Source organism: Charadrius vociferus, unplaced genomic scaffold, assembly GCF_000708025.1.
Source record: "Charadrius vociferus isolate BGI_N301 unplaced genomic scaffold, ASM70802v2 scaffold259, whole genome shotgun sequence".
Lineage (NCBI taxonomy): Eukaryota > Metazoa > Chordata > Aves > Charadriiformes > Charadriidae > Charadrius > Charadrius vociferus.
Genome location: NW_009661368.1, coordinates 2,200,549 through 2,221,348, shown reverse-complemented (window position 1 = coordinate 2,221,348; position 20,800 = coordinate 2,200,549). Strand labels below are relative to the sequence as shown.

Below are 20,800 nucleotides of genomic sequence, written 5' to 3'. Positions count from 1 at the left end.
TAGCATTCAAGATAGCAGTACAAAAGCAAAGAGAAGCTCAAAATGCAGAGCAATGCTCAATTACAGTAAGACTAAAAAAATTAGAAGTCTTTTAAGATGTGAGTTTTCTTTCAGGCTTCAGAGGCAGATGGTGACATCTGAAGGGACCTCTCTGATAAGCATCATACTGTATTTTGCTGCATCTTGAGATGCTGCAGTAATCGATGGCATTATAGCAATAAGTACTTTTGAATCCCAGACAACACACCGTTGTCTTCCTGGGGCATTAAATCCTGAAAAGTCCAGTGTATGAGTGGCATTCATTCCTTTCCATGATCAGGTGTGAGTAAAGTCAGAAAATCTTGGAACCTTTGTTCCAAGCATCAGTTTTCAGTGCTGTTTGCTTTGATATCAACTATGTGTTGCTGGTCAGACCAAACCATCCCAGCATAAACTGCCCACACCAGCACACCCTCTTTGCTGTCAGTAGTTCCCAGCTGTATTGATACCAATGTCGTGTTGCCTGAGGTTGTGCTTCAGTATTTCCTTGAAGATTTTGATCTGACTCCCTCTTTTCATTCACCAAATAACATCTGACATGGCAATCTTCTAAAACTGTTGTCTTCTATTCCAGATATAAGACCAGCCCAGTAAAGTATGCTGTAATGATCATGGTTTCAGGTCCCTGGAAGACTGCTATGCTCTAAAATGATCTAAAAGAAAACTTCTTCCAACCCTGAATGCACAGTGTGGTAAGCAGATGAAATCTCTCCTGAGCTGTATGCATTATTGGTAGCAAATCTGTGCCGCCTTTTACAGAAAATTAGATAAAGTATCCACTTCACAGACCTTTAATTTAATCTAGAGAATGATACCATATTGCTTCCAAGCTTTATTTCTTAAAAAAAAAAAACACCACAGAAGATGGACAGGCTGTTGCTTCCAAGCTTTATTTCTTAAAAAAACCACCACAGAAGATGGACAGGCTGCGCTAACAATATTTGACAGCTCTTTGTCCAAGAGAACACCCTCCAATAATGTATTTCCAAAATAGCAAAAAATTTTCATGGCTAACATATGTTATAAATTAAAATGACTAACGCCAGGCTGTGATACAAAATGACATACATAATGTCCTTTTTCCCCAAGTTTATTACGAGTCCATACCTCTCGAACCAAGCTCATAATCAGCTTCATGATTTTCTGCGTACGTGCTTGCTTCCATGGGACAGTTATCAGCAAATCGATGTGATTCAGTGCTTGTAAAACTTCACAGTCTGTTCAACGGTGTTCACAAGGCAACGCCAGCCCATCCATGATACAAGGATCAGCTTACACCATCTGCCAGGCTTTCTGTCACGAACAATCTCGTGATACTGTCACAGCTACTCAGCTTAACTCGCTGTAGACGCTTTCCTGGCTTGCATCTGACCCTGTCTCTGGTTGCATTCTTGAGAAACAATCCTCACCCTCTTGGGGCATGCTAAAACCCCAAAGCTCCTGAAGGAATTTTACAGATGTTTTGGATTTTTTTTTCTTGAAGAACCTAACTTGCAGGTCATTGTGAAAGTTCAGGTCTTGATAGTCTCAAACGCTTTAGTCGAATTCACTGAAAAGGAACAGAACAGATATGCTATTCTATACTTTTCCGACAAATACCTCACTGGCTGCATCTTTTCTGCATTTTAAGCTATATCATGAGTCATAGAGCATGTACTGGGCTGTATTATTCTCAAGCATTCTAGTAGTGTGCTGTCCAAGACAGGATAATTTTTGCTGTTTTTTTCTTTTAATTATCAATCATAATGAAAACAGCACTTTTGAAATCCTGTAGTATTTGTCAAGGTTTTTACTGACTCTGAACATACCCATCACTTTTTACTAGGTCTTCTATTCCCTCTTACAGCCCAGCAGAACCTCAAAATGAAAAGCTTTTGTATTATTTGTAGGACTTATACATAGATCGCCATAATGTTACCTGAAGCTCCACAAAGCCTGTGGTGGGTTTTCTTCATTTCTATTTTATCACTCTGTAACTGTTTGCTTGGCTTGGGTTAGGTATGAAATAGGTTTTACTTGGATACCGGTCTATCCCAGTGTTGCATACAGAGCCCTGATTCTAGACCAGTCCTTTTCTTCCACTCTTCCCTGATGACCCTTCCTAAATCAAGCTGGGCTCGGTTTTGCACCGACACTCATGAGCTAGGAAGTCACCAGGAGCTTGCAGACATAAATCGGGTAGCCAGGGCTCATTGGGCATTCATTGTTCATGCAGCAATGCTTTGAGATAAAAACCCAGATAAAACACGATACAAGCTCTACAAGCAGCAGGATACAATACTCTTGGCAACAAAACACTTTGTATATCATCTTTGTTATTTTAAAAGGTCAGAGAATGGGACCGCACACACAATATTCAGAGGTATTAACGCGCCTAATGGCTCACTCACAGTTTTGGTACCTATCTGGCTGTAAACAGAAAACAAAATATAGTAAACAGACAGTATTTGCCTGATCCGTTCCCCGCTGCTGCTTAATACTTGCAACTCTCACCACTTCTGGCAGCTGAAGATGTTCAGTATTTGTAAATATCAAACAACTCTCTCCTCTGTGTATATGGAACCGAGTTGCGGGTCTGGGAGCAGATCCTTAGCACCACTCAGAAAAGCACCCAGGCCACAAGCTGATGTGTGAAGCTCTCACATAATCTGTGTAATGCAGATCAAGCAGCCCATGTTCCTTCCTCCAGCCAGGAAGAAGTCTGGAACTGGGCTACCAGAAGACATACAGAGCTCAGCGTTGATCTGCTGCTGAGACCAGCCAGGCCAAACCCAGTATGTTATGGTCCCAGCGTACAGGGTTTTGAAAAACTTTGGACCTACTGCATACATGTCATGTAATATTTTTTTTGGTATATGCACAATATATCTGATGCAGCCAACAATGCTTCTGTTCAGCGCAGATGTACAGAGCTTCCCACAAAAGCTGGACTTACTACGCAGATCTTCGGTACAAATACCTCTAAGTAACAACCAGCATCGCCACTAACACTGCAAAATGTCTGAGACTTTCGAACATACGGCAGCCCAGCGAGAGCTCCGGGGTGCATACAGTACTGTCTCACGCACCCATCTGCTAGTTCTATCAGGTCAGATATAAATTCTTCAGAAAATTACTGGACAGTTTTTTCCAGCAGAAGGAGGACGCATCCAAAAACACTAGGCATACAACAGTCTCACATTTTTATATATTTGGAAAAGGTATCATCTAAACTTGACATGGTTCCTTAAGATAAAGGCAAAGCTCTGTACTGGCATTCTGGTATAGCCTTGCAAAAGATAAGGAAGAACGGTGTCATCAATCCTGTTGTCCTAGCAGGCAAAATCCGGCTGGAGAATGGACAGGTCCAGCATTGTTCTGGTCCAGCTAATAATTTAATCACTGAAAGAATTTTAATTAATGCCATAAGAAAAGACATTAATTATCACCTTGAACAAAAATATTTGAATTATGCTGTATAAGCAAATAGAATTACATCCTTGTTTTCAGAATTAACTAGTGAGCTCTGAAAACACCTTTTTGCTTTGTACCTGCCACTCTGTGTATCAAACAATCAAATAACTCTTAAATCTCATCAAATGAACTCCCAAAGTCATTGAAGAGATTATAACTAGGTTACAACACTTGTCTGGTATACAGTTAAATGTCTTTCATATATCTTTAAGTGGTTATTAATCTCTGAATTAGTTTAGAATACATTAACCTTCAAGGTAAATTAGATCAATCAAGAAAATGACTCACAAGACTAGGTCTATCTTTTTTGCTCAAATTCGGAGTGTGTGCCAAGAATATAGCAGCAGTGGGGAGAAAGCATTCAAATGCAGCTTTTCCCTGAAAGTATGGCATTTATCACGGAGAGGGGTTGGGCATTCACATTCTTCTTGATGCTTATGGATAAAGTCATTCCTTAGGATAAGAAGGATCAATGACCAGACGAGAACAAAATGTTTACAATTGTGCTAAAGGGGAATTATGCCATTAATGGAGAATGACATGAAGCCCATGAAAATTAGGTGTAATCATATCCTCAGCTCGATTCATTTTCCACTCTGGGTTTATTTTAGCCTTGTTTACTTTAATTATAGAAGTGTCTGAAAAGCTTATTCTGTTCCATTTTACATATGGCAGACAGGCCAGACACTTGTCACATTCTGCTCCAAAATTACTTTACTTTTCAACTTTCTGACTTCAGATCTTACAGAAAAGAGGTACTTAAATACTCATGTGGGAATGAAGCACCGTTACAGTTACCATACATAATGTTATGCTGCACATTGTTCTAAGAACCTACGAATTCAATGCTTAGCCACTACTTTCTAAAGGAATATGAGAATATTACCACTGAGTAGCAAGAAGTCAACCTGAAGTCAAGCGGTTTTTAATGTGAATGACTGATGGTGAAAGCTCTGTGGTGGTTTAAGTTAGCGATTTATTTTGCTGTTGCAAAATGCCATGCATAGTTACCCTGGCTTGGCTGATAAGTGATAAGTCACTAAGATGAACTCAGGCTCCTATGTCTGTGAGAAGACAGTTAACTATTTTTACAGGATAATTCAGACCACACGAGTGATCAGTGTCCCTATTTATAATACTATATTCCAAATCTACACTTAAAATCCTTAGCTATAAGAAGAGTCACAAGAGGTGCACTTCCTCTGACTGTTGTTAGTGAAGCACAGCTTTTGTGCATAGTCATAACACACTGAAAAACTGAAGGAAATCGGTATCTTCAAACCCTTTTCTTTGGCTGGTAAGGGGATTATTGTATTAAAACTTCAAAGACTGCAGTTCGCCTTGACATCAGAGTATCTAGACGTATGAGATTTTACAGTGCTGACAGATGACATATGAAGACTTGATGTGCTGCTTTACAAATGGACAAAAAAAATCTAAAACATAAATCAGACCACCTTTTAATACCAGTATAGCATGTTCCAAGGTAAAAGCAAATACAGATAGAACTTCCAAAGTGAGATCTGAGAGCACATTGGAAACTGAATACGGGCTCTGGTTTGCAGATACTGCATATTAAACACCTGACTTACAAAAGCATTTTGCTATCATGTTTGTATAGTCCTATTGTTTTCAGCGAGCCTGCTTGCAGGCTGGGATTACCGCACTCTTCGGGCCTTTGTTGGACCAGAATGTAAGGGCTGGAGCCTGCCCTTCTTGCCTCCAGGGCACAACATGGTACAACCCAAGTAGTGTGATTTAAACCATTCCTCCAGTGCACCATTACTTTCCAGGAGGGTCAAGAGCATCTGGCCTAAGGCAGGTTGTGCCAGCCCCAGATAAACAAGATGACTATTTTTCTTGCCTTAGAGCACGATGACCTTACGGTCCCGCAGAAGTCGCACTGAGCAGGCTGAAGCTAAGGATGTGTGCCACGGTTGTCCGCAACAGCGCCTCTCTTGAGGCATCAGTCATATCGGTTATGAAGAATTTCAACACAGGATGGTGAACTCTGCAGTAGAAGAGGGAGATCTAGCTACCACAACCAATTCCAGCTTCTCTTGAGCCTGTGTTTGCAGACTTCAGCACAATAAATGCAGGCAACCAGATCCCATTTTGGGGCAGATCTCTAGAATATGACAGCCATTCAGCCAGCACGACCACAAAAATCTGCTCCTCAGCTCTTCCCTTCTGAGCTACTCTGCACCTGCTGAGATAATGTTCCTACTTCATCCTAATCGCAGAGAACTGAGTAAAAGCTTTGTCGTTGTACACCTAGGAATAAAGACAGCATTTCAGCAATCTTGCTGCAATTAAATACAAGTCTGAGGGTGCATGCTGTAATTAAAATATGTCTGTTTCTTTAAAACAAATCAGTTTTAATTGGCATTCTAATTGAAAGCCTATTAAATGTAGTGATAAATGCTATCTGAGAGATTATTTAAAATCTTGACACCTACATGACGCTTTACAAAGCTCTGAAAATGTTGACTAATTCACCCTTGCAACAGCTGGGACAGATAAGTAAATACATCTAGCTAATGTGAGAAGAAAAAGAACTGAACAGAAATTTCATTTTAAAAAAAAATTTATTACAAATTTTCAAGAGCATACAGATTTTGGTTAAATGTGCAAAAAAAAAGAGAAATTAATCTTTTTTTAATATTCTTACAGGATCCAATCAAAATGAACAGTTATGGGAGTGAGTCAGGATGCTGTCCTGAAATACCCCGTGCTCATGATAGTGTCAGAAAGGCCACAGCAGCTTAGCTTAAAAATCCTTCTAGCCCACGTCATTCCTTTGAGACCAATCCATTGTGGTCAAAACAAAGGTGACTATGAGAATAGAATTAACTTATGGCAACGTTTTCTTTGTGTAGCTCCTCACCCTGGAGAACTGTTGCCCTGACTTCCTCCATCAGAGGAGTTATTTTTGTCATTTTTATGTAGAATATAAGAAAATCTTCAGTCAATGACTTAGAAAATTTCTCTCTGGATAATTTCCACTTTCCTGTGTTAATGGTTGGCCTATGCCTTAAAATATGAAGTTAACGGTAAGAGTTGGACTGACTCTGTTGATATTAAGTATATTTTGCAGCCTCACTGGGGATTTGTCTTAATTCTTCCACTTCTAATACTCTTATCTCAGAGAATTTGGTGGTGCTCCTCTGGAGGTTGCCACTGTGAATGAGTTTATTTTCGGGAATACTGGTAGCTATAAGAAAAGAAGCAAATTCAAAGCAATACTAGGCAGACAAAGAAACAAAGTAATTTTAACTAAAACCCTGATTCTAAGCAACTTAATGGTCACTATCATAGAATCACTTAGGTTGGAAAAGACCTTTAAGATCATCGAGTCCAACTATTAACCTAACACTGCCAAGCCCACCACTAAATCATGTCCCTATCATTCAAACAAGATCCATAGCATGAGATTTGTGTACAATTAAACAGGTTGCTTTAGAAATATCTCCTATTTTTAATAAAGCTGACACGACAGCATTAGAGACCAAGAATTATTTCATTAATTTCTTGAATAATTAATCAAATAAAAAAGTCACTCTATTTGTGGCCAATTTGCAAACAGAATGGGAAACAATGTGTTTGACTAAACTGTTCATCATGAATTATGTATTCAGTCCTAGTAACTCTTTGCACTGGGTTGCTTTTCTTCATCTGTGTCAATTGTAAGGAGACCCATTATTAAAACAGCACATAATTCTGTATTTACCATAACTGAAGAGGCAAGTTAAGGTCATCCTCCATAGTCTCTGTTGAAATGGCTAACGTGAATATACCAAAACTACTTTATGAGCCAAGAAAAGTTTTTGCAACATTTTTTAATCCTCTCTGGGTAAACTGTCCGGAAAGCTATGCCAACCCATGTCAGGCAAAACTCTTGCTGAAGTTTTAGAGTACACCCATGCCCGCTCCTGGTTAAATGGCTGGAATTCATCCTCTGCTGAGGACATAAGATAGACCTCAAGGAGCTCGAGGTCTCATTTGTGTTTCAAGTCTTGGTTTCATTGCATTAGTAGTGGAGGAATTATTAGTCCTTCCATGAGGATTTTCACTTCTGTAATTTAATTTTCCAAATTCTGTACAATGGTGAATTCTCAGCCCCACACTTATACAATCTGCCAGCAGACTGTGTTTAATAAAGGAAAGGAAGTCCCTCCAATAAAATTTATCCTTTCCACTTAAATCCACACCTCTCAATTCTAAGTTGCCAGATGAAGTTACTGTAAAATAGATACCTACAATGGATTTAGGTTCTTTTCTCTTAACTGCAATTTTGGCCTAAAATTTACTTTTTCACAGCTAATTCTTGGTTTGGAGAATGTTAATATATAGCTTCACAAAATAACTTGGACAGTTGCTGTGATATCCCTGGGGCACAGAGTATAAATATTTTGGTTTAGTGAATCTTCTAGCACTGATTGGATCTTTATGCAAAAGATAGGCTTTTTATGATTATCTGAGAATAATGGATGCAACCTCTAAAAGGCAGCCAGCAGAATTATAGAGCTTAAACTTCTCTGTTTATAAATATTACTGTACTCAAAAGGATACGCTCTGCATGCCTGAATACTTGTCTGTCTTCAACTGTTATGAACTAGTTCAGATAAAATATAACACAACTTAAACCTCCTCTGAAAAGTAAACCCCAAAGTATTATTGTATAAATGTCAGCATGTCTTTACCTTGCTTCCTCTTTTAATGACTGCTGTACCTAGCAAGCTCTGGCTAAAAAACAGGCATCCAAATCTCCAGTTCTTCCAAATATACTTTCACAGTGAAAATCCAGCTTTCTCGGTCCAGACAAACGGCTAGTTGAAACCAGGACAACTACACGCACTTCATGTCTTTAGCTACAATAGACTGGACGTCACAGCTGTCTGGCTCTGTTCCACTCATACTGTTACAACAGTTAAAGGACAAGAATTTTCCTCTCCTTAGGGACTCAGAAATAATCATGCTTTTCTGTTTTAACATTTTGCAGGCACTAGGGATAGGTGTGGTTTTAGCTGCAATCACTGTACTATATACTGCCTTGGAAAGCTGAGATAAGCATTCCAAATACCTGCTTCGCAGAGAACAGAGATGAAATAAGATTAGCTCTTTTTAAAAGGCAGGAGAAAAGGGTGCAGGGGAGAATAAAGAAATCAATTCCAAAGAGCTACTAAAAATTCACTTCTTCACCTGAATAATTACTTGTGATATCCTCCGAAATACCAGTGTCACTCTAAGAGGTTTATCATTTGAAGTGGCATTTCCATGGTAGCCAGTACTATGACTATAATCCCTTCCAAGCTTTTAAATGCTCTAATAAAGCTCAATATCAATAATCAAGGAAGGAACAGTTGTAGGCTTTACTGTATTTTTCATCTCATTATTTTTTATAAAATGGCTGTCTCCTTTCTTCTGACAGTAATGCTGCCTTGCCTACTGATTGTAACCCTTTTTAAGCCACAGGGAAGGAAGAAAATATGATGAGTAATGACGTGCTTTTTCAGATTTTCCATTTGTGAAAAATAATAATAAAATCTTGGAAAGTACATTGCAGAGACATTAAAAAAAAGTATACATATGCCAGTCACCTTTTCTTCTTTCAAGTTCTGCTTCTGCCTGTTTTCTTAAGAGATAAGACCAATTACTGCTTTTTGTTCTAAATCAGTATTTTTCAGAGGCTTTGGTACTAATTTTGAGTCAATTTTAATACAATGTCTAGCAAAAATGTAAACTATTTGCTTAATGCAAATCACATCCAACTTCTGCAGCTTGGAGTTGAGGATATTTGTGTCTACTAAGGTAGAGATCTTTGCACGTGTGGTCTTACATTCACCACATTACAGATAGCGATAAGTTTCTGCTTAATTCACTTCCTCTAGCCTAATGTGTCTGGGGCACTCAGTAATGGTTTCGCAGAGAAGGGTCAACTCTAATTCTTCCACAAAACTGAAATGTTAACCATGGGGAAAAGTGAGAAGTTTGTTGAGGACATCCCTGCTCCGCGCCACTGTTTCTATAACAGCCAAGATCATCGGCAAAGCTGTTTTAGACATACAAAAGTCTTGGACTTCTGAACACACCATCTCTTCTTGCTCCCAACGACAATCATTAGATTCCCTCTAAACTCTGTAAAATTCCACATCTAGGTAAAAAAAAGAATTTAGAGGGATTGCTAAGTTTGCTTTGTGTGGGAGAAAGTCTCAATGCTATGAAATTCGATGACTTTTAATGGCAGTACTAACACCAATACAAAATCCCAAAAGACGACACAGGACAAAAAAAAAGAAACTTATTTTCTCATTATGTTTCCCCACCCCTAATTCCACACACAGTGATTTTTGTACAAATGAAACAGCAATGAATTCAGGAAATTTGCACAAGTATACATAAAAATGAAGCTTTGGTGTTTTTCCAAACCATTGTTTGTTTATTCCATGGGAGCTCAGAACCCCTTTAGAAATAGCCAGGATAGAACTCATTACTGCACTGTGAACAGAAAACCCTACTGAAATTCTGTCTATAAAATATAGTACAGACTTTTCAAACGTTGCTGATGTCACCTTTTCACAGCAAGCTGAAAGTTAGCTCTTAAATCTTTCTTACTCTGTTGCTTCCAAATGAACCGTAACAGCTGTGAAATGGAAATAATTCTATTTTTTGAGTTGTTGCAGATTTCCATGTTTGCTTTGTGCCTTAAATAAATTGTTGCTGTATAATTATGCAGACTACTATACCTCATTAATTCAGTTCTATTTCACAACCAAAAGACCGAGATAGCAGCATTTTCAAAGCTGAACTAGAACTTTCTCCTTTCATTATGCTGATTAACAGAATAGAATGTGACACAATTTGGTTCATATACTTCAGCTAGGCGTAAGTGGTACATTGATGCATAACATCTAACTTTTGTGGCCTTATTCAAAAAAGAGTATAGAATAAACTTAGGTGCACACATTAATGAAGAGGTAGCCACTGGAAATAGCTGTGGTTTTTCAGAAAAGTTGTATTTATGGAAAAGATCTTATTTGCTCCTTTCAGAATTCATTACAGCTAAGGGGAATTGATTTCTTTTGGCTCTGAATTAATCACTTTTTCATTTTACATTATTTTAATTGTATGATTAAGTTGTTTTTCCAATTTGTGAATGGAGTTCATTATCTTAGCATCTATACACCTCCATGAATTGAAATATAAATGTTTCAACATAAAGCTACAGGTCACCATGTAAGCAGAGAAGACTAAGAACCTAAATGTACATTTTTCAGCATGCTAAGTTGTGAATTATATCCAAGCCTGATCCAGAGCTTGTTATCAATGCATCAAATCTACTGTGGAATAAAAAGCAAACTTTGTATTCTCCATTGCAGTGCAAAGGACAAATAAAAATAAGAGGTTACAGACAAATTACTCTGAAAAATTTCCCAACTTCTGTATCAACTTTGACATCAAGAAGAACTTCACCTTTGAAATAAGAGAGAATTGAAACCAGCATTTAAGGAGCAGAGAGAAAGCCTGTGATCTTTCTCCCATGTGTCCTGTTCAGTATAAGGAAAGCTTTGCAAGGTATTCATATCTGACATGGAACTCATGAAATTCTTGAGATAATTCCTATGCTAACCACAAAGTTACTGCACGTTGTCATAGCAACATGCATCAGTTGAAACTTCATGATGATATTAAATAAATCTTTGCTTTGATATAAAATGAAATACAATTTTATTTTATTAGATGTTTGTCATATCAAATATAATGGCAATAAAATTATGTGTCAAGAAGTTCTAGCCAATGACAATAAATAAAAGTCAACCCGATGTGAAATTCTTGTGCTGATGTCACCAAACAGCATTATAAATTCAAACAACTATTTAGCAGTCTTGTCTGGGAAAAGTGAAAGCACACAAAGCTAGAGCTGGATGTAAAAAATGCAAAGCACCAGCTAAGTGTCACTTATAGTACATGTGGTTGAAATGCAAATACTGATTGGTGAGCATTAAAAGTAGTATAAAAGTTCCATGTTTCATCTGAGACAAAGGTGGCTACCACAGTAGAAAGTAACAATATAGGTAGAATACCATTTTTTTTTAACTTTGTTGAAGTCTGACAGATATTGTATCCAATGTAAAACTACCTATAAACTTGTACTTTGTGCCCTCTAGTTACTTCTTCTTCAAGAACTTAAAAAACAAAAAGAAAACAAGAAACCCACAACTAACCAACCAACACTCGTCACCAATTCTTCATCCCATGGTACTTTGTATCTGCACTAATGAGGTGCCAGAGAAGTGACTGTACAGGTAAACATGAGTGCTATAATGCACTCCTTGGCTATTAATAAATACCACTATTTCCTCGCTGGCTACATCACGTAGGAATGGACTGCAGGGAGGGTAATCTGGGAGAGAATAACTGCAAAACCTCTGCAACAGTGATCTCACAGTAACATCTGCAAGCAGTCATACAGCTACTCTGTATCACTAATGTCCAAAGCTGGAGGGTGACAAGAACAGAAAAACATCCTCAACTGTGCTCCATCAAATGTTGTAGAATAAATTAGCTAGTAAAATAAATTCTACAGTTGGATTTGCTACCACTTTCATAAAAATCAAAGACCATGACCATAATAAAATGTGTCATCGCAGCCACAATTCTTCTACAGTTAAGTCAACTTTGTGCCTTTTTTCAAAAAAAATAAAGTAATTCTTAATATTTGTCTGCATATGCGCTGTAACATATGCACGAGCACGGTCCCATCTGCTTAGTCTGTATGTATTTGTGTACTCCTACCTTGCTTCAATAAACCTAGCAGATTTACTCTCTCCGGCAGTGGGAAAAGTAGCTGGGGAGGGGAGAAGGAGGTGGAAGAAGTGCTGTGGAGTTTAGAGGCCTGCCTTCATGAAGGATCTCGGCAACAAATGTGAAATGAACAGTTTGCTAATATTTCTATATATCTGCAGAATAATTACAGATACAGCCAGGACTATGCCTGACTTCAACTACCAAGGGAGATGTTTGTACTAACCTACCTAACCATGTATCTGTTTACAATTCTTATCTCCTAATTGCTGTTTCTTTCATGTAAACAAATGTATGAGCCAAGGAGGGGGAAAATGTGCTGTGAGTGCTTTTGACTTTGCACCTCGAAAGAAAAAAGTTAAACGTAAAGTGATTGGGCCACATTTTTACAGGAGGTTTAACACAGCTATCTACATAAGTAGCACAGGATTTGCCAGGATTTCCATCTGTAGCTGACATTATCCTTGCTTCCCTCATCAAAAGTCAACCACTATAAACACTATCCTGAACATCTCAAACACATCCATTGCTCTTATTTTCAGGAACATAAATTATCATAATGTATTTATCTTAGAGAAGTGTTAATATGTTTTTCTTGTATGTGCTGCTTAACCCCTACAAAGCAGAGACAAGTCTTAATTTAAAAACTTCCCCGTGACATGAGCACAGTCACGTTTAACATTAGTGCTGGGAGACATTTTCAAAAGCAAACTAAAGCTTTTATGGATGAACTTTTAATAGCAATATTAAGAAAGTGGATAAGAAAGTTTTCATAACAGAAATGAAACTGAAAGTTTGATTATTTTCCCCCGAAGTGTTAATAAAAAACAGTCTTGGCTGTAGATTTACCATCACTCCTTAGCCATGTGCGTTCAGATTAATAATTTTTATCTGAGTTGATTTACCACTGTTGTGTACCCAAAGGCAGCCAGGTTTTATACTTGGGTGCTATAGGTTGTGGTTGTTCAATGACTAGCCCTTACCAGTAAGCCTGATTTAATTCACATTTCTATTCAGACACCTAATAGACAGTAGAAATTTCAACTGTAAATATAATGAAAAAGTGTTGTAACTTCTAGAGCACTCTAAGTCTGGTATGCACAATCCTACTAGCTACAGTTAACAAGCCAAGAAAAATCATTGATGATATGATGGACTTCTGTATCGTGCTTCAATGGGTAAAACTTGACAGAATCTAAAAATCCACTGAACAATGGTTTTCCTCACTTGTGCTGGGCTGCGATGAGAAAGCAAACAGGAAATTTTCCTAATAGCTTAAGGAAATGGCCAGGTGTAGTACTGGTCAAGCCTGTATTTCAGTATGAAGTACATCTTGTCTCTCCTCTCTCCTGTACAAGTGGTAACACCACCAGACCAGACCACAGTGGTTATCCTGAAGCATCCCTTTCATGAACCTACATTATAACCCCACACGCCACCACTCAGCATCCCCAGGGGTTTGCTGGCACAAGTACGGAGGGTCACCTAATGATACTTGAAGTTTATAAACTGAGATCAAAGTCACAGTATACTAACCAGCTTTGGAGAGCGACAGCAAAGAAAAGATTTTTGTAAATCTGCAGTAAATGGCTAATGTTCTACTCAAGTTTATAATTTTTATGTTACAGCTCTTTAACAGCTGGATGCAGTCCCCCTTATCTGTAGACCTGTTTCATCTCTTGCTGACGGAATCCTTCATAGCTATTAACGAATGTGTTTGGTGCACTGCGTTCTGTGCAGTCCGATCAGCAGCTAACATTTAATTACAAAATAATTTGGTTTTCAGTATGACTCATACAATCAATATAAGGACAAACTTGGTTGTAAATAATTTCTGTCTTATCATGCCTATATACATCCACATTTTTTTCTCTTTCATGAATCAGACTATTAGAATAACATTAGATAATTTATCTGAACCACTGATTCATGCAAACCAAACTACTTAATTCTGTTGTTCCTATGGAAAATATGGCCTTAGTATTCAGCATTCAATTTCTTTTTGCTCTTTGAAGTGATAGTTAATACCACAAAATTATCTGTACTTTGGCTACACACCACATCCTATAATTATTGACTGATTATCAGCCACATTTATATTATGGAGTGTAATGGTATCCAAGGATCTTCCATACAAAAGCGATGAGCAATAACAAAGGTTCCACTGCCAAAGGTTATGCTACAGATCATCATGTGGAAAACATTCTTGTATCAGCTGACAAGATACAAAATCACAAACAAACCCCTGAAAATACAGTACGTATAATAATTGTGTCCTACTATGTTTTACAGTTTTTAGCAGGCTACTTTGAAAAACTGTAAGTTAAGTCTCTTTGACATCATGCACTGAAATAAACTGTATTGCACTGGCTGCAGTTTTGCTAGTTTACCTGCTTTAATTGCTGCATCCAAGTGAAAAGCCAGCCACTGGTGGCTCTATGACTTGCAAAACAAAACCAGTACGGAAACTGTATTTTAATACAAAGATGGAGCTGAATAAGTAATTCAATTGCTAAGAGATAATAAGACATCATTGGCCCAATGCCCGAAATGAAGCCCTTAGATTAAATTAACACTTCACACCTTTACAGTGCATTTCATCTTCGAAGTGCTTTACAAATGTCACTCCCTTCACAATACAGAGAATGGCAGTGAACTATTTTCATTCTGACAACGATATTAAAAACTGTATATTGTCAACTGCAGCTAAATGATTCATGACACGTACAGAGGTGCACAGAGGATTGGGTTTTGTTTCATGGAGTCATATTATCTGAAGATAACTGTAAGGCAAACATTATTAGAGATAACAGAAATTTCCAACCTACTGAAAACAAAAAGCACTTAGAAGATGGGGCACTAAACAGAATAAATGCAACTGAAAAACAATTGCATATATTCACTAGGCAGGAGAAAGGTTATTAAAAGGAAAAACTAGGACTCTATTAAATACTTTCAAGCAACTGATGGACAATCCGCAAATCAACGTCTACAATGACAACTTATGAACAAAAAAGTTTCTTGCACATTCTATTTTACACATATAAAAATATCAAATGATAGCCTGTGGCAGCAGTTCTATAAACTACAAAAATCCAGAGACTAATCTGAAAAAAGTCTGTTACATAATTACTTACCTGACTTGCAAACACAATTGTCCAAACCATACAAGGGAACTGGACCTTACATGTGCAAAAAGGCACCTAGATTTTCAAGGCTGTGTGGACATACAACTTGTAATAAGGACTAAGCAAACAGGAAAGACGCATCATACACAAAATCCTAAACTCTAGTAGTGCAGGAAGGCCTGGTTAAATCCCTAAAACATACCAACAGCATGATAACGAGAAAAAAAAGAAAGAAAATAAGGGAATAGCGTCACAAAACAAACCCTAAAGGACTGACGTCCAGCAGCAGAGGAAGGACCTTTGGCATTCATAAGAACACTCGAGCAGCTTTCTCTTCCCTAAACACCAGGGCTGTACACATGGACGGTACTACTTCTAGGATACCAAAGAACAGCAGGGATAACACAAGCTCTCCCCATCTTGACAGCATTCTGTCTTTGGGTCCTTTACTGCACTACGGTCCTCATCAGCTTTATAGCTGCCACTGGAATCACGGTTAAACCTTACTAGCTGCCTTTTTCTTTTCCATAATGAAGCCATATCGGTACTATGGCCTATCTGGAAATCACAATCTTTTTAAATACCTGCAGTCTGCACAGCCATGAGTATGCTCAGAACAGCAGAGCTGGCACAGCAGTCAGTTCGGAGTGACTTTTAAAGTGTTACCAACCAATTAATGAGAATGTGATCATTGCAGCTAAAGTTTCACTTTATTAAAATCAGCACTGGTGCTCACAGCCTAGGCATGGGCTTACCGTAAATTGGGTTTCCCAGTTCTTTGATGCCATCTGCTGGATGATTCTCACTATGGGTCAAACTCCATCACTAGCTCAGTTTTCACCTGGAAAAAGAAGTCTTTTACATTCTCTTTGGTTTATAATTATAAAGCCAAGTGGAATGGATGGTTTACTTTAACATACCAAATGAATGGTTTGGCTGTTTAGAAAAAAACTCAAGATACCAGCACCTCCTAAGTCTGTAACCTTGCATTATTTAGCACTCAAACTGCACTGTCCCAAAAGACAGTTTTGGACTAAGAGCTGTATCTAATAAAGCAGGATAAGGCAAAGCTGCGCCACCTAAGTCCACAATACTCTTATCAGCTGCTCTCAAATAACTGGCTACCTTCTTCTCCCTTTAGTACGCAAAATAACAGTAATTGGTCAATCCAGAACTGCTCTAAGTAGTTTGAAGCCAAATGCTTACCTCACACAGAAAACTGTATGGAGGGTTCAGAAATTATGTAGAGGAACACCTATATCTCCCTGAAGGCCCAACACGCTTGATTTCCTACAAGCACTGGCTGGCAGAGAGCGAAGCAGTGTTGCCATGGCTACCATATCCACATTTTACCTAAGAGTAGCTGAAGTATTCACTCAGGAAGTAAGGAAAAACTCAAACTCTTTCCTGAGGCATAAGCTTGAATTAAAACCACAACCACTTAGAAAACAAGGTTAAACATCTGTACAGTTATAGCCAGGGTGTTTGTACACATGTCCAGCAGCAGAAGCATACAAACCATTGGAATTCTACTGAAAAGAAACTTGGGAAATTCCAGGGCTAGAGAGGACATTAGCACAGCTTCTGAGACTCACAGCCATCATTTAACATATAATATATGTACTACAAGTGCTTGTGTTGAGGTATTAGATCTTCACTGTCAAAGACAGTTTTCTTTTATGGTTATGCTACACCTTCTATACAATGTTAATAAACTTCTGTAAACAACTATGTAAGTTACAATGCTGTAATTCATAAATAACAATGCACCAGTGAGAGCCTGCTCAGGTGTACTGAAGATGGAGTTTGATAACACTACCCTGTTAAACTACTTCAATAATAGAGAAACCAAGTGGGTTTTTTTCCTTCACACACTGTTTGAAGAAAAGATGATACGCAATTGACACGAGAGGTAGATATTAATGACTTTACAAAAAATACACTCATCTCATACTCTGGTTATTTATATTAAGAACAGCGACTGCAGATTAGTATTTGGCCAACTGAATTCTCTGTCCACACTCTTTTGGAAAATAGCTTAAAAAGATGATTTAAGTATACCAAGATTTAATTTTTAAAAATGAAGTCATAATGAGCAGGCATTTCCATGGAACAATACATTAATCAAAGCAGGCAAAAGTCCAAAAGTAGAATTACAGCAAGACAGTACATATTTTTTTTTAAGGATGTAAGGAGTCAGCAAATTAAGACATTTAAAAATTACATTCAACTCCCACGTAGTGATGGAGGCATAGTTCCAGGGATTGGTGCTGACATTGCAACATCATCTATGAACAATTCTGACATTAATTTGGTATATAAACGTGGATTTAGAAAGTGATTGTTCAGGAAAACGAGAAGTTAAGACTCACCATTCTGACTTACAGCATCTTTTGTAATTCCCAAATACAAAGTAGTAAATGCCTGAACACGACTGTGACTCCAAAAGCTTTTCTTCAATACCAACGGGAGCTTTAAAGAGCCCTCCTTTCTCCCCTGTCAACTTGCTGCCACGTTGTGCACTGAGCTAACCGTGTTTATGCTATCTGAGCTAAGATTGAAAGACAAAGGACAGATTTAGTATTTCCAGGAAGGCTGCTAAAAACAGCTAAATAACATTACAGCTCAATCATGCCCTCTATATTACAGAGAAACTTTTATCAATCAGCCATTACAGTGCAAATCAAAAATTCTCCATTTCTATTGTTTTTAGTATTTTCATGAATGGAAAACAAGACCAAGGAAACTACAATATGTGCCTGACTTTATTAAAGTAATAAGCAATGCAAATATTCCAATCTTGATCTTTTACCAACAGTACGAAGCTAATGCTTTCCTGAACAAATAAATAACTGCAAAAATCAAAGTAAGGAAGTTCTCATTAAATAAATGGAACTCAAGACAGGAAAGTAAAAAAAAAGTGGATTTTTTTTAAATGTAATGGGAACAATGTTATCAAAACATTTAGTGAATAAAGGAAAGTTGTATGGTATATTTAGAACACCTTCAACTGTCCTCAGCCTCAAGATTTATGTTATTTCCGAACTTCGCATAGAGCTGAACTTTCAGGTCAGATAACACCCTCTGAATTGATTCCACTCGGGATTCTAATGCTTCAATTTCTTCTTGTAAACTTTTCTGAAAAAGAAAAAAAAAATAATCAACTAGTAATGTAAAACAATCTGAGTCATGTTTGTCAGCAACATATGAACAATAAGGAGGTACCCCTTTGCCAACTTTTTGCCACGTCAGGATGTAAGACTTATTACAGGGCCAAACAAAGACCAAGACCAGCAGGACTTTGTATACTGACATCCCAGTTATGACTTACTGTGCATGAACATCCCTCTTCTCAACCCATAAATCGAATGTGAACTTTAGAAAGTAAAAGCTTCAAAGGATGAACAGATCAACCCATTCCAGTGTTTATCACACTACAGCAACCAGTACAGTAAAGAAGCTCCCATTTTTGCCCTGACAAACCTTTGCCTCCTCCAGCATCTCTTGCGTTTCTTCTTGGGAATGACTAATGAAGACATCCCCGATTTGGTAGGGTATCAGAAGTGAATCACCATCATCAAGCATCATGATGTCATCACAAGCATCTTCCAAATTCTGAAGTTGTTTCTATTTATCAAGACATAACAAAGGTGGTCACTTCGTACTAGGTAAATTATTTCAATGGATACATTGTCACGCTATCAGTCAAATAATGAACTCAGTGAGTCCACATTTTGGGCAAAAATCCTACCCACCAGCATGATATCAACATGCTTAATAGAACAGTTCCAGAGCTGTAATTTAGCATAAGTATTAAATTCAATGGAGCTGTACCAGCAGAAATTTCTAGTCAGTACTCATTATCTGTCATTAATAGGATAATTAACTGTCTAGACAAGGGAAATACAGCAGATTTAAATTTCACTAATATCTGATCTGGTCTTCCACAGGATTTTTTTATTTAGAGAGAAAACAAAAAAAACAATAAATAAGATGGCAAACGTTAATTACTTCATTGCAAAAGTAGGATTGTACAGAGCCCCAGCACTTTAAGCCATCAATGGAACATCAACATAAAAAGGCAACATTTTTATAGTATATATATCAGGCAAACTAATTATAGAAAACATCTTGTGATATTACTAGCATTTTTAAAAAACTTTGTAAAACTTCTTTGGAAATGCTATGACTGACATTGAAGGAAAGTGAATTAATACTAAAAAAGAAAATTAAAGTGATGTATCCTCTTCAGCCTACCAAAAGAAAACCTCTGCACTCATAGTGACAATTTCTGTCAATACATCAAAAGAAGAACAACAAACAACTACCTTACTGGTTCAAGAAAAAATAAATATAAACAATCTGAGGCAGAAACTTTTAAAAACATTACAAAGAGCCATTATATACAGACAATGTTTCATATATGACAACTAAGGACTTCTAAAAACTGCATGGAGATATAGACCAGTGGCCTTTATTTCTCATGACTTCTTTTTCCACTTTAACATTCTCTGGCTATTTTCAAAGTATCAGAAATTCCATATTGGAACAAAAGCATTACTTACAGTAATCCACAGTCCCTATTTACTGTGGCACAGCTGAAAATTTATTCGGGGCAATGAAAAATGAGTGACATTTGAAGCAAATATACCTTTTTCACTTCTATTTCTTCTTTCAGCTCTGTAATCCTGCTAGTATTTCTTGCAAACTTGTTAATTTTCTGTTGATCTTCAAAAGTAACATTGACATCTTCTGCAGCCTGCAAGGAGGAGAGGTCAAAATGAAGGCTTCGTTTCTTACATCAACCTGAACCTCATAAGATTACTCCTACAAAGCTTAAGCAAAAATAGTCTTACAGCCGCTACGTTCTGTTTACACACTTGATTCCTTAAAACGCCTCGTCAAGGACATCAGCAATACCACATGTAGCTGGGCTGAGGCCTCAGTAACATCCAATTAAAACACCAGCTATCCATGGCATCCTAACGCCAATGGCTGTTCCCTTGACAGCACCGACAGTTGAAAGGATGCCTCTCCTCCAAGACCACTGCAGGGTACAACCCAACAGGTCAGTGTAACCTGTCAGCAACACCATTTGGTACTAATTGGCTACCTGTGATGTGCTACGGTGCGACAGGAGATTTTAAACCCGCTGACGCGCGCCTCAGGCGGACTCTCCCCGCGCGGCCCGGGAGGCAGTGGGGGGGGCCGCGGCCGGAGAGGGGCAGGGTGACCTCCACTTTGGGCGGCCAGGAAGCGCTTTTGCCAGTTCACAACAAACTGCACCAGCACAGGCTCTGTAACGTCAGTGTAACCAAACCCGCACTTGCACGGTTAATGGCACGACCAGCGACTTCGAGAGAGCCGACATAACA

General features: G+C 38.0%; 2 protein-coding genes across 2 annotated transcripts in view; both read right to left on the bottom strand.

The window, feature by feature from the left end:
* The window catches only part of DOK5 (docking protein 5), a 112,997-nt gene extending 97,032 nt beyond the window's left edge, over positions 1–15,965 (bottom strand). The window contains exon 1 of the mRNA XM_009893497.1: positions 15,876–15,965. Within this exon, the coding sequence (XP_009891799.1) occupies positions 15,876–15,965 (90 nt within the window). The remainder of the gene's footprint in view (positions 1–15,875) is intronic.
* A 2,207-nt stretch (positions 15,966–18,172) lies between these two features.
* Positions 18,173–20,214, bottom strand: PFDN4 (prefoldin subunit 4). Its single transcript, XM_009893362.1, has 3 exons — positions 20,077–20,214; positions 18,909–19,052; positions 18,173–18,563 (listed from the first exon to the last, which is right to left on the bottom strand). The coding sequence occupies exons 2-3, from the start codon at positions 19,011–19,013 to the stop codon at positions 18,432–18,434; spliced, it is 237 nt and encodes a 78-aa protein (XP_009891664.1). The 5' UTR covers positions 19,014–19,052; positions 20,077–20,214; the 3' UTR covers positions 18,173–18,431.
* Between the last annotated feature and the right edge of the window lie 586 nt (positions 20,215–20,800).